General features: G+C 41.6%; 1 protein-coding gene and 1 long non-coding RNA gene across 8 annotated transcripts in view; one reads left to right on the forward strand and one right to left on the reverse strand.

Moving 5' to 3' along the window:
• LOC138268685 (uncharacterized) overlaps nucleotides 1-13,751 on the reverse strand; it is a 180,727-nt gene that overhangs the window by 93,272 nt on the left and 73,704 nt on the right. The window lies entirely within an intron of this gene.
• The window catches only part of LOC138268683 (immunoglobulin kappa light chain-like), a 180,866-nt gene that overhangs the window by 82,981 nt on the left and 84,134 nt on the right, over nucleotides 1-13,751 (forward strand). For 2 of the 7 annotated variants that reach the window (XM_069218585.1, XM_069218582.1), the window contains exons 1-2: nucleotides 10,018-10,097; nucleotides 10,214-10,533. The exons of the other annotated variants lie outside the window; for them this stretch is intronic. In XM_069218585.1, the coding sequence (XP_069074686.1) occupies nucleotides 10,049-10,097; nucleotides 10,214-10,533 (369 nt within the window). In that variant the 5' untranslated portion in view covers nucleotides 10,018-10,048. Of the gene's footprint in view, nucleotides 1-10,017; nucleotides 10,098-10,213; nucleotides 10,534-13,751 lie in introns of those variants that run through there. 7 annotated transcript variants of the gene reach the window in all.

A 13,751-nucleotide genomic window follows, 5' to 3' on the forward strand; every position in this document is an offset into this window, starting at 1 on the left:
ATACGATTATACAAATGAAATGCGTATTTCTGGAGCAGAGTTTTTTAGCCACCGATGCAGAGCAATTTACATAACCATCCGCCTAGTAGCACTTGTATGTATTAAGTAACAGAGATCAAAACTAGTTGCATATATGACCTGTGATTATATATACAGCATGTATTGAGTTTGTGCACACCATAAAGCCCCTAAAAAGAGTCATCGTGTGCATGCTGTGTTGCACAAGCAACATTTTACACCAAAGTCCACAAATGCTGCTGTCCACGGAGCAAGCTGGCCATGCCGTCCTTTTCTGTTTGTATATCAGACAAGATGGCAAGGACAGACAGGCAGCCAACTGGGCATTGCTATCTAGACCCATGAGGCATATTCAAATCCACTGTTCTGGGCACCTAGCAAATCTCTCATTATTCTGTTCACTGTAGAGAATCCAGAATTATTAAAACATGTTTTACCTTTTAGCAGTGTTTAATTCTCTTTCACTGATTGATAAGATGCCAGGCTACTACGAATCTTGGCCAATATGTAATATCACATTCACCCACAGGAATAGAATGGGCAAACCCCTTTGTCAGGTCAGTATAGATAGCAGGTGAGCTGCCAAACATCCCGGGCTTTAAGCATTCATTGCAAGGTAGGGTAACCAGACGTCCCAGATTTGCCTAGAGAGTCCCGGTTTTTCAAGGACTGTCCCAGGGTGTGTGAGGGTTACAGTGGGTCTGTGAGAAGGTGTGTGAGTGAGTGGGTCTGTGAGTGGGTGTGTGAGAGTCTCAGAGTCTCAAGGCCCCCGAGGTCCTAGCTGGCTCCCCACGTTCTGCAGGAGCCGGCATTGCTCCCACAAGAATGTTTTAATCCGTTTCCCTACACACGTTTGCATGCAGAGAAACAGATGAAAATTCCGCTTTCTGACAACCACAGCTGTTTGACAGCTCCTGCTGTCAGAAAGGGGACTTTGTTAGCTTTTGCTTGGTGGGAGCTGTCAGCTCCCACTAAGCAAAAGCAAACAGCTGTGTCCCGGGGGTAGGCATACCGGAACATAGCAGGAGTCAACCCAAGGTGGTAGTGCTCCCCAGGGCCATTATTGGCTCCTCGAAGGAGACCGCGCGCCCCCCCCCCCCCCCCAATGAGTATTGCCCCGGGCAAGTGGAGGTCTCTGGGGCTTAGGGGGGCCGAAGTGGCCCCCACACTGTATTTACTGAAAGCCTCAGGAAGGTGGGGGTCCCCGGGGCTGCGTGGGGATACATGGCCCTCCGTGTCATCATTTTTTATATAATATTTATAAATGGAAAAGTGGCCTTAAATATTTTTAGTGTAGTCCTTTGTGACTGTGATCACAACCAAAACATAGTCCCAATTCTATGTTTATGGCCACCCCAGTTTTTCATTCTGAAAATCTGCTCACCCTATTACAAGATGTAGTGACAGGTATCTGTGAAAGAACTTCTGCTACCGGGCACATGGGATAGGTGTGAAAGCATGACACTGGGCTTTCCACATACCAAACAAATTCAAACCTGCAAGGTGTCCTATAGTCATGTGTGATATGTTCATCTAACCCTGGCTTTTTTAACCTACTGCAATTTACTGCTGGAGTTTTTGGGCCCATAGTTACAATGTTAACATAACAATTTCAAGCCCCATAACACAAAGTGATGTCTGTTAAAAGGTCACAACAGAGCTCTCTTAAAGTAAGACATTTGGCACTGGGAGATTTGGCAGCTGTGAATGTCCACACAAAAGCAGCACCACCTTCATGTAGTTAGGGAAAGAGTGCAGAAAAGCAACAGGAAGCATGCCTGAAGCATCAAGTTTCACATGCGTTAGAATGTAAACCTACAAATTAATCTGGTGTAATTCAAAATTTCAAAGGCTTTGTGAGATACTGTGCTGTTGGCAGAGTTGACCTCTCCTACAATGTCATAATATTAGTAAGGAGTACGTAGGTGTATGACACCAAACTTTGTCCAGAAATGTGTTTATTAAAACATTTGAATATAGAACTCTTACTTTTTCAATACATTTATAGAGTGTAAACCAAACAGAGTCCTGGCAGAGTGAAGGGAGAGGTAATAACATAATATAATGAATGTGAGTGCAACCCAGAAGCTTTATACGCTTAAACCAGAATGACATGGTTCCACTGGTCCCAATGCCAATGAGAAGACCCTATTCTTCTGCATTACTTCTCCTTTAAAATAAATATGTGCTTTATAACAATCATTGTATAAAACATGTTTCCTAAACACTAGAGAAACACAGTTTGTGTCAATTTTGCGGGTTACGCAGCTGACTAAAGATGGATTAATACTGATTTAGAAATACTGAAAAAACACCAGTGGAATCCCCAAAAAATAAATGCTGAAAACAGGTCAGTTTACCTACAGCATGCATCTTAATCCCAGCCCACTCACATAAATTAAGATGGTACCTGAGATAAGAGGATGTTGCATTCCTTGGAATGGAAAGGAGATACAAACTGTTAAATGATGCTCACTGTGATGGCCACCCACTAACAATTTAAAGTATCTGAGATATCATTATAGATGTTCCGAGAAGACACAATTTATAGAACAAGAACCTATGGTCTGAGAATTTTATAAGTCAAGAACTTATGAAATGTACATCACTGAAGCTAGCTGGAATCCTCGGCAAAATATTCTGGTCATCTTTGGGCAAACAAAATCTGAATATCTGGCTTGCATGTTGCTATTTCAAACTCCTACTATTTCCTTCACAGAGATACTATGATAATACCATTCGGATGGCACTTGGAGTCAAGAGGTGACCGCTAGGTGCCAGTGAAGGATTAACTTACGCCCACATGGTACTGCACAGTTAGGAACTAAGCCTCAGAGAAGCGGGAAATATTTCCTGCCATCACAGAGGGCATAGTTTATCTAATTTTCTGTTCTAAATGCACTGGTTCCTGGTCTCCAGGATGTTCCGATCAGGAAGGGTGGGACATCCTGCAAGATCGGAAACAATGACACCTGATTAATAGGCAGAAAATTGCATGGTGTGGATGTAGCAGGGGATGAGAGAGGTTGAAGGACTTGCCCTAGGTCAAGGTGTGAGTTTGGAGTATTAGACTATGCAAGGCAGAAGGAAAAAGGCTAAAGATGAAGGATCTTGGAAGTTAAGGGTAGGAAAGGGGGCGTTATGGGGGGAGATCTGAAGTGGTACTACAGCTGCCTATATTTGTCTTCCATGTGTGAGTAGTAAAAATCTTAAAATAATAAAAAAGTTAAAAGGTTACAGAAGGGACTGATTTGTGGGGAGAGCGAGTGTAAAGTTATTGGTAAGTAGGATAATATGGTAATAAATTCAATTCCATAGAGTTTACCCATTTTGAGAGAAGAATACAAACCTCCCAAATGACTCACATTTGGAGGATCCCCCAAGCATTACTTACTTCGTCGTAATTATTATAACGTGTTTTTTATTTGGAGCTCCATACACCCCTTCTGCAAATTATAACACTTGTTCACAACAGATATTAGTATTACCCATTAATAATTGACTAGTATTCAATATGCTGGACTCATAAGAAAGGAAGGGTGACACTGAAATGCCTGTGCTTGAAGCCATGACCCTCAGGACACTGCAGATTCTAAGGAACGACCTTCAGACCATTGGACCATCACATTAGCATCATACCACCAAAATGATTCCTTAAGTACAGTGCTTCATGATGTCACAATCTGCATAGGGTCTGAATTGTAAAATAAATGTCCCCTCATTAAATATTTGAAAGGTTTATTGTGTTGAGTGTGCAACAAGAGAAGAAGGAATGAAGAAGACTCCAGAGCTCTCAGTTGAAGGCTAAGGGGCGGTGTGTAAATGGTGGGTTACTAACCGGGCTAGGACAAGGTAGTGCTGGGAACTTTAGTGGCCTCTTTATAAGTATGATGGGTTTGCCATGGGGAGCTATGAGGCCCAAATAAACAGTTCTGGTCAGTACATGCCCCCATCTGACTCCCAAAGTTATGAGAAAATTCTCCTGGAATTGGGAAAACCATAGTGATCAAGAATTACTGGGTCTTTTTTCACTGGCTATCCCTGATTCCAGGGACAGTTGCACTCACATTTACTACTGGCTCTGAGCCGGTGGTATAACTCAGCAGAAGGCAACAGTGGGTCGCAGGCAAGGGTGGGGGAGGGCCTTTCATGCTCCTCCAATGCTTTGGCCTTAGTGGCGGCTGAGCTGAGGCTCCTATCCTGCCGCAGCTTTTTGGTCTGAGAGTTACTCAAGACACAGATTCACACCCAGTAAAAATCGGAATGTTGATCGCGCAATTCTTATGTTGGGAGCATCAGGTGTCTTAAAATCTGGTGGGGCATTACCCTAACTGAAGATCCATCATGCTCCTCATGAAAGCCACCTGCCTAACAATGACAGCAATGGAGCAGTGCAGGTGACTTCAGAGCTGGAGCAAAGAGGTAAAGACAACAGCCAAGTGTCAAGATTGAGACTTTGACTAAGTATTGTATTTTAGCAAACAATTGTTTGCTGTCGGGAACATGTAGTCTCATGTTTTCCACAAAAGGAAATACAGTCTTTCAGTATCCCATTCACTAAAGCAAGCATTGGCAAAGCCAACAGGTCTCGGCTATGCAAGAGGTATTGACTTTGTGAATGTGTTTTAGCCATGTTGTACACCAGTGTGGCTCAGCATAGCTAAAAGTTAGTGGCATGGAGAAGAGTAGCATGAAGTGTCATAGAGTGGAATGGTGAAGAGGGGAGTAGGATATTATAGAGTAGAGTGGCAGAGTGTCATGCACTGGAGTGGCATTGTGTGGAGTTGTGTAGAGTGGCATACACTGAAGTGGCACAGAGTAGAGTGGACTGGAGTAGAAAGCATTAGCACAGAGTGTTAAAAAGTATAGTGGTGTAGATTGCAGTGGCAGTAAATTCAGCGGCTTATAATGTAGCATTGCAGAGTGAAGTGGCATGGAGTGGTGCAGATTAGAGTGACACAGATTAGAGTGGCGCAGATTAGAGTGGTACAGATTAGAGTAGAGTGGTGTATAGTGCATTGGCATAGAGTGCCGTAGAGTGGTGCAGAAGGGAGGTGTGTAGAGTTGAGTGAGGCAGCAGGCAGTGGCACAGAGTAGACTCGAGTGGAAGAGAGTGCAGTGGCGTAGAGTGGTGCAGATAGAGTAACATAGAGTGGTGTAGAGTATAGTGCCATATAGTGTATTGGCAAAGAGTGCAGTAGAGTAGTGCAGAGTACAGTGCCATAGAGTTCAGTGGCAGAAAGTGCAGTGTTGCAGAGTAGAGTGTCAGAGTGCAGTGGAGAAGAGTGTCATAGAAAGTAGGGGTCATAGAGTACAGTGATGCAGAGTAGAGTGCAGTGGCTTACAGTACAGTGACATACAGTACAGTTGTGGAGACTGCACTGATGTAGAGTGCAGTGGTTAAGAGTGGAGTGGCATAGAGAGCAGTGGCATTGAGTGGAATGGTACAGAGTGGAGTAGAGTGCAGTGGCGTAGTGTAGATTGTTTAAGAGTGGAGAGAAGTGGTGTAGAGTTGAGTGGTGCAGGATAGAGTGCAGTTGTGTAGAGTGTAATGGCTTAAAGTGTTGTAGTGTGCAGTGGCATAGAGTGCAGTGGTGCAGAGTAGATTAGAGTGGCATATAGTGGATTGTGTAGAGTGCAGGGGCACAGAGTTGATTGTTACAGAGAAAGTGCAGTGGTATAGAGGGTATTGGCATAGAGTGCAGTGTTGCAGAGTGTTGTAGAGTACAGCAGCCTAGAATGGGTTTGTGCAGAGGAGATTAGTGCGTCATAGACTGGAGTGCAGTGGCAAAAAGTGAAGTGTCGTAGAGTGGTGAAAAGTCCATTGCCACAGAGTAGAGTGGTACAGGGTAGAGTAGAGAGGAGTAGCGTGAAGTGGAGTACAGTGCAGTGGCGTAGAGTGGAGCTGTGCGGAGTGCAGTGGCGTGGAATGGTGCAGAGTAGAGTGCAGTGGCGTAGAGTAGAGTATTCATTGTGTGGTAGCACACTGCCATTACAGACAACACATTTCCAATTGAAATGACCATTACATTTGCACACACATACAGTTTTGCTAACAAAACATTACAGTGCACAAACGAAAATGTGTGGAAATTGCATCACCTACTTTGATGATTCATTTTGATCATATCAAAGTATTTGTTTCCAACAAGCTTCAGAAATATAAAAAATACACGTCATTTGTGTGTTCATAAATCTGATATATTCTGAAATACCTACTCAGTTCATTTAAATGTTGTTGTGTGATAGAAGAAAACTCTTTCGTACCCCCACTATCCAACAAGATAGTCACATAAATCCTTTCACTCTGAAGTCAGAGAAAGAATGGTAGACAAGCACCCTTGGAATACAGCACCTGACATTTGACCTCGTCTTTGAATGAACAGCAAATGTGACAAGATAAGAACAAGATTTTACAGCCATTTATGAAAGACCACTTGGAAGGATTCTGTGAGTAAGGTTTTGGAAAGGGAAGGACTGAACTCAAGCTGGCCAGCCTAACACAAATACAGCTAGCAAATTGAAAGCAAGAAAATGTGAGTTACAAACCACAAAGCCAATGGCAAGCAACAGGCAGAATGCATTCCTAGGTCAACTTTCTGAATGTCCTCAAAATATCTTTAGCAAACTAGATGCCCCGTTGTCAGGTAGGCGGTGGCCTAAAAACAGGACATAACTCACTAAAGGTGTCAAAAGATCTCAAATAACCATATATTTCTAATAGGATAAAACGTATGAATGTTGCTTGAAATCAGATGGTTTTGAAGATGTGTCTTAGGGGATTCACAGCATACTGTTCTCATGTTTTTTTGGTGATAGGCCTGGAGCATCAGCAGATAATCATTGTTTCAAATAGAACTTTAAGGTGACTATGCTTTGCTTCCTTCACCAGAGCACTGGTGTCCCTTGGTTTTCAGAGTTCACACTCACTGATGTCCAGGTACAGTCAGTCAGACTTCTGAACATAATCCTAGTATAAGGGTAAATGCTCTGTGGAGCCCCCCCACCCCCACCCGGGTGGCAGAAGAGCAACAACAGGAATAGATTGGTTTCAGGCAGCCACAGTAAATGCTCTCAAAACCCACCAAGAGTGAAAGAGTACTAACACAGAGTAATGTACTTGTTAGAGGGTACCATGTTAAGTGCTCCACACAGACTAACTGGGACCAACACAAAGGAACTAACACCCAGTGTCTGGAAAACCTGGGAGTCATAGTCTGGATTAGTAATGCATTACGTAGAGTTGCACCCAGAGTGGCAGAGCAGCATGCCACAAAAGTGTACTTTTTACATGCAGCCGGCATTACACCTTAATATGCCTTGATATAGTCCACCTAAGAACCATAGTGGGGGAACCTACAGGAATGTTCTGGTTACAGATAGCGTAAATACTACATTTTGACAACCCAGGAACAACAAGTTGGGACCAACACAGTGGGTTTATATATTACACCACTGAATAACTATATTAATAGGAGTTTTATAAGGCAGAGTCAAGGTATAAAAGCACAATTAGTCCTCTTAATGGGTGTGATATTTTCCATATTTAATTGTTAATGAATATGACATTATTTGCTTCACGATTGTTGATAAAACAAATAGGAATTTCTATAGGATGTAATCTGTCAGAACTGGTCGGCTTATCATGCGCATGGCTAGGTACTGTATAGGGTGAAACGTTACATAATTACTTTTATAAATGACTGACTATATAACACCATGGCTGTTATCCTTAATACCTGAAGAAGTGGCAAATTATAAAAATAAATTGTGAAACACATATTTGCTTTTGGAACCCTTATGCTATTAAAATGGAATTACAAAATTGGAAAGTCGTTCTTTTTTATATTCATTTAGTTAATAAAATACAGAACATTGCACCCATTGTGAAAACCTATGTTTTGGACCTTGTTTTTGTCTTTATAAAATTAAATTGATTCAGTTGTAGGGAGAAGTATGGCAGCCAGTCTGTCTGAGGCTGACCTGCCAGTCCACTTTGAAGCCATTCTTCATAGTTAGTGAATGAGTGTCCATAGTAGGGACATCCTATTGATGGAATCTAAATACTAGAAATTATCTTCATTGAGGGGCAACATAGTAACAATCTAGATGAGGGCACTAGTTATAGGCAGACAGGGTAAATGCTCTATTGATACATCTTGGTTTGAAAGTGGGCTAAGCCAGATAAATGCACTAGTTTTAGGCAGTCACGTACATTTTCTTTAGCAGTGGTCTACAACCTTTTCTGTAATAAGACGTACTCATGTTTCATGAAAATCATCCTGCGCTACTAACAAAAATTATACGTATTGTAATAGTGACCACATTAGACAAGATTACAGTAGCAGTCATAATACACAGGATTATCTGCAGTAATCCCCTCAGTGCATCTGGTAGGGTTGACAGCATAAAGGTCAAAAGGTTTTCAATTTGGAATGTATCTGCATAGGTAGGGCCAGTGGAATTATGCAATTGTGGGGCTGCACTGTTTTGAACATAATTATATATTTGCCACATAATCCATCATCTTCTTGCAGAATCCTCAGATTTTAACAAAAAAAATGGCTTCTAGCTCAAACGGTTCAAAAGTTACTAAAAATGCAGCAACACATGTTGGTGTGCAGTGGAAGACCCTCTGCAAAGGTTGACTGGTCACCTTTCTGTTGCTTATTGCTATATTTAGGTGTTAAACTGGTACTAATGAGGTGCAACAAATGCCCAGACAGAATTTAAACATGACAGAATAATGAAGTAATACTATCACAAAATGTGCAGAATTATGCATCATATTTTGCCTTTTCTTGCAGCATAATTATTCAATCCTGCCACATAATCTGGCACTCCCCTGCTGCATAAAATCCAGTGGCTCTGTACATAGGGCATTCATAACAGCCAAAGCAGAAATGCCTCTGGCTCAAAGGTAATAATATTAGTAATAAGTCTTCCTAAGCCAGCATGATTTAACACTCAAATATCAGCTTTCAAAATATTTTGGGAAATTCAACTAGCTTTTGACAACTATCAACTTTTGTGTTCTGAAAATATGCACATTTTAGTCTTGAATACATGTTTTATAATTTTTTGGTATACATATATGAATTTAACCAAGCAAAAGCTTTGAATTTAGTAGGCTGTTATGTACATAGCGGAGCTGCTTACAGGTGATGATCCATTCGTTGGAGAAGACAGCTATGTAGAGCCGTACAGGACTGATAGAGGAGCAACCCACAGCAATGCTCTGCTTAGAGGAGACCTTGGTTCTAGGTTGGTAATCAAAAATACCAGAATTTGGAGTACACAGGTCAAAATTCAGCGTTTGAGGTTACATATGTATAGCTTGTATGTATGTATAGATAAAAATTAATACACGTATGTGCTTATTTAGGTAAGTAGGCATGCCTCATTTATATACAGAAAAAATAGCCAGAGGCAATGAATCACTGGACAAGTCTGAAGCTTAAAGGATACAAACAGATAGAGATCCTGGTTGAAAGAGTCTCCTAAGTCCAGAGGGGAGAAAGGGACTACGTATAGTGTGGAAATATAATGTTCTGTGAAGTGGTGTGCTAAAAGCTTTGTGGTATTACTACACCCATACCACCTGGGAGTCTATTATGGTTCTCTCAAGAGTTTGTGAGTCACACATGTTAGAGTATCCAGAACCTTATCAAAAGAGGGTTTTAAAACTGGTGATTTGGCCATTTACAAGCATAAACGATTACAACATTGACAACCTAGTGAAAAGTGTTACATATAACTAATACATTGTTACAAAAATGTTACTCATACACATTGGAAGCAGCAACAATTCTCTACTTGAAGGCAGCATAACCTTAAATTGAAATTATGAACAAAGTCAGCTTCTATGTTCCTGTTTCGGTCCAGTCATGTGCTGTAACTGCATTTCGTATTTGCATACCTGCCTCTTGGCTCCCCTGGGGACTGATAACATATATTAACCTTGTCAGGGTTTGCCCTTTTGTACATATCTATATTCAAGGTTCAGAAAGGGGCACCAATAACTGAAAGAATGAGAATGCTGCAGTTCCATGTATTCTGTGTCCTGGTGTGGACATCCTGTAAGTATGCCAATATCTGAAGAATGTTTTCCTTTTTCTGGCAGTCAGCGAATTTCCAATGCTTCTTTAAATAGCGAGTGTTAAGAAAGGCTGCATTTCTTTCTCTCGTTTTTCAGATGTTCAGGCTCAGAAACCTGTGATATCTCCCACAGTTGACATCAGACTTGGACAAAGAGCCACAATTAGCTGTGAGGTTGGAGTTAAAGATGGCAATTATGTATATTTCTACAGACAGATCCCTGGAGAAGCTCCGGAGCTCATTCTGTATCACCATCACTCCTGGAGCAACCCTCGATATGGACCTGGGATGTCATCTGCCCACTTCACTGCCAAAGTGAACAGTGCTGGCACCGGGTACCAGCTAATTATAAAAGATGCTCAGATCACAGACGCAGCACATTATTACTGTTTAAAGTGGTACCCCAGTGTGAGCGGATACTACAGTGACAGAGAGCCTGACAAAAACGTTTGACTTCAATTCAACAACAAAATACTCAAGACAGCAACAGTTAGTTCAGAGAATGTCACAAAATGCATTCAAATTTAAATACAAACACAACAGACATAATTTCTTATGTAATTTTACACTGTGTCCATGCAGGTGCTGAGGAATAGAGGTGAGAAATTAATAAAAATTTAGAAGGAGAGAGACGTCTGATCATATGCTGAGCAATCAAAGCATTTGAAAAGTCAATTGTGCAACAAAGGTTCTGTATGATACAATAAAGACTTTAGAATTCAAACGTGTGTATCCATTTATCAGGTACAAGGGTTTTACTTTAGTCCCTTAGATTATAAAGTTTTGTTCTCTGCCATTTATTAGAAATAACAGGGGGTAAACATGAGTTCTGAAACCTCCATAAGCCTACCCCCAATGTCCTCACAAAGATTCTATGAGTGAACCAAGAGAGAAGCCGGTTATTACATACCCCTTATTTAATACATATTGTTATTGTGATGGAACAACATTATAGTATTTTAAAGAATGTACCAGAGAGGTTCAAAGAGTCAATGTGAAGTAAATTAATTGCCCAAGATCACACAATTTGGGAAAGCAAGGAAGCTGGCATTGAATTGGGGGAGCTTGGAATGACGCGGTAGATCAGACTGACCATGGCACTCTTCAGTTAAATTCTCTTGATAGTAGAGCTGCCAGCTTCCATGTGATCCCCAAAGGGCCCATGTACCTGACTAGGAGGGTCTCACCATTCAGAAGTTTATGATTCCAACGTAAGATTTCGGTTATTTCTTACATAGGCAATAGGAGTAGAGTTTTACTCTCTTGGTGAGGGTTAGGCACAACAAACAGGACCTGAAGAATCGCCACCTGATCTGTGTGACTGTATTAAGCAAGAAACATGTTGACCATGACTAGCAGTTCTGTAGTGTAGGGAATATCCGCATACTCAGTTCTATAATATCTAAATCTCGAATTAGAGTGGTAGACATACATTTAGTTGTTGGCAGGGAACCAGATCATTGTTTTCCCTACTTCCCCCTTTTTTTGTTTTTAACCTTGGCAGGGATGCCGGGGTTGTATTAAAGATAGTGTCCTTGTGCACCTTTATCCAATTTTTAGCAGGTTTCTCAGCCCCTCTCACATCTACTCACTACCAGCATTCTTTCCTAAAAAGATCTCTGGCAAAGAGCCCTCTAGTAGGGCCCGTCAGGCATTGCAGTGCTGGGCAGACGAGAAGCATGGCCTGATGATGAAGCATGTCACTCAGTGGTGAGTGAGGGCTACTGTTCCTGTGAGACTAATGTATGTGGTTACTGAAAAGACCCCTTACCCTAATTGGTGGAATGGAATCCTGTCTTTTGAAACAGTGCATCTTATTTCAGTTATAGGTTCATGTAGGGAGATTGATCCACTGGACCACATAATTCTCCCTAGTTTTGTATCCCTAACTTTATTTTGGTATAAATTGAATTGGTGTATCCTGTTTACATAGTGTGCATGTCAATCACTGGATGGATAGCTCCTCCTTTCTGCAGTTTAACAATAAAAGACTGCGCTATGTGTTTAATTTTGAAGAGCTTTATCAGTGCACCGTGTTAAACAAATGCACTTACCACCAGGGCACAAGTGCTAAAAAAAACTAGTGATGGGATTAATTGGAATAGGCAATCAGACTATGCGGACTGATATCACTGCAAGTGATGTCAGGGAAAGTTATGTTTTAGGCCTCCAATATCCCTCATGTAAGGGAAAGGGCTTTGTTTCGCTTCCCTGCTCGCATAGCCTTCTGATGTGATAACTACAAGCCTAATCAAGGTGATGCCTGCAAACTCAGTGGTGGTCCTCAATCGTTTCAACTGGTGCAACCCCAAGGGTGGTACTGTGGGATGTGCATTAACTCAAAACCATTTTGAAGAATTTAGCTGCTTTGTGCCTGACTTGCGACTAGTTACTTAAAATATGGCTTGGTTAGTCCAGCTAACATGAGCTGCCAAATGGGTCCACTCAACTGCGACACCTTTATCCAGGCCTTGCTTTTTAGCTAGTATCCCTCTGCATGCTGTATGAAGATCCCAATGGAACAGTTAAAAGCAAAACCACAAGTCCTGTAGCGCTACATGCAATCAGCTAAAAACTGGGCACTGGCTTCGTTCTGGAGCCACTTTGCAGGTATTAAATATAATGCCACTTCAGAGTTTCTTCCTTTCCTTTTTCCCACTCTCCTCCCCCCACAACTGTCCTTCTTATAGTTTTTGGGATAAAAATAACTTTTATTTTGCTATGAAAAGTTAAAAACTGTTTTTGAGAAAATACCCCATTTTTCCCGCCCCAAAACTGCCTAACAATATAATTGTTGAACAAAAAAGGGCATTCATTTTTTTGCTGTCCAGGGACTTTTAATATTTCTGACAAAAGGGCAAGGTTCATTAGGCAAGGAGGGTAGAGGGCCTGGTGACATTTCAAGAGCAGATGCTTGCATTACACAATTAAGACACACACCCAGGCACACCTCTCAAAATAAAGGGAGGTGCTAAATACACCTTTATTGACTAGAACAATTAGAGTCATATTGGAGGTTAGGTGCTATGAGACAACACCACATGCAGGGCACACACCGCCTGTGATTAGGCAAGAAAAACGTGTCTGAAGAAACACTAGAAATTAATAAATGGGTTGGCATAGTCAGAGCTGTTGGTGTGCAGTCTCACAATAATGACACCTCTCAGTCTCCCTTACTTGGACTAAAGGAAAGAGTCCACTCTCTAAAATCAGTGGGGGGCTCCATGCACCACAACACAGCGACTTGTGCCCTGTTTATCACACCTTAAAGCAAGTTCACAGAAGAATTCTTTCAAGAAAAAGACATAAAGTTACCAGAGAGCCACAGCAGTATTTTAATGCTAATATCACGACGTCCCCTACATAACAAAGATAATTACTTCTGGAGATGTTCAACACCTCCATAAAGGCCATCACACAAAATAGCAAAACAATGGGGTCTCACAGGTTCAGAACATGTCTTGAAGTAGGAAAAACTGAAGTGTAGAGCTCAGATGCAACCAGGCTTCAAGAAAGTGCACACGCTTTGCCTTTTTTGATTAAGGGGGTGATGGGAGGAAGGTTGATCGGCGGTTCAGTGTATATGGTCTAACTGTGAAGATGTTGTTAAGTGCTGTGAAAGTGCTTGGTAGGAG

Source organism: Pleurodeles waltl, chromosome 12 (genome assembly GCF_031143425.1).
Source record: "Pleurodeles waltl isolate 20211129_DDA chromosome 12, aPleWal1.hap1.20221129, whole genome shotgun sequence".
Classification (NCBI taxonomy): domain Eukaryota; kingdom Metazoa; phylum Chordata; class Amphibia; order Caudata; family Salamandridae; genus Pleurodeles; species Pleurodeles waltl.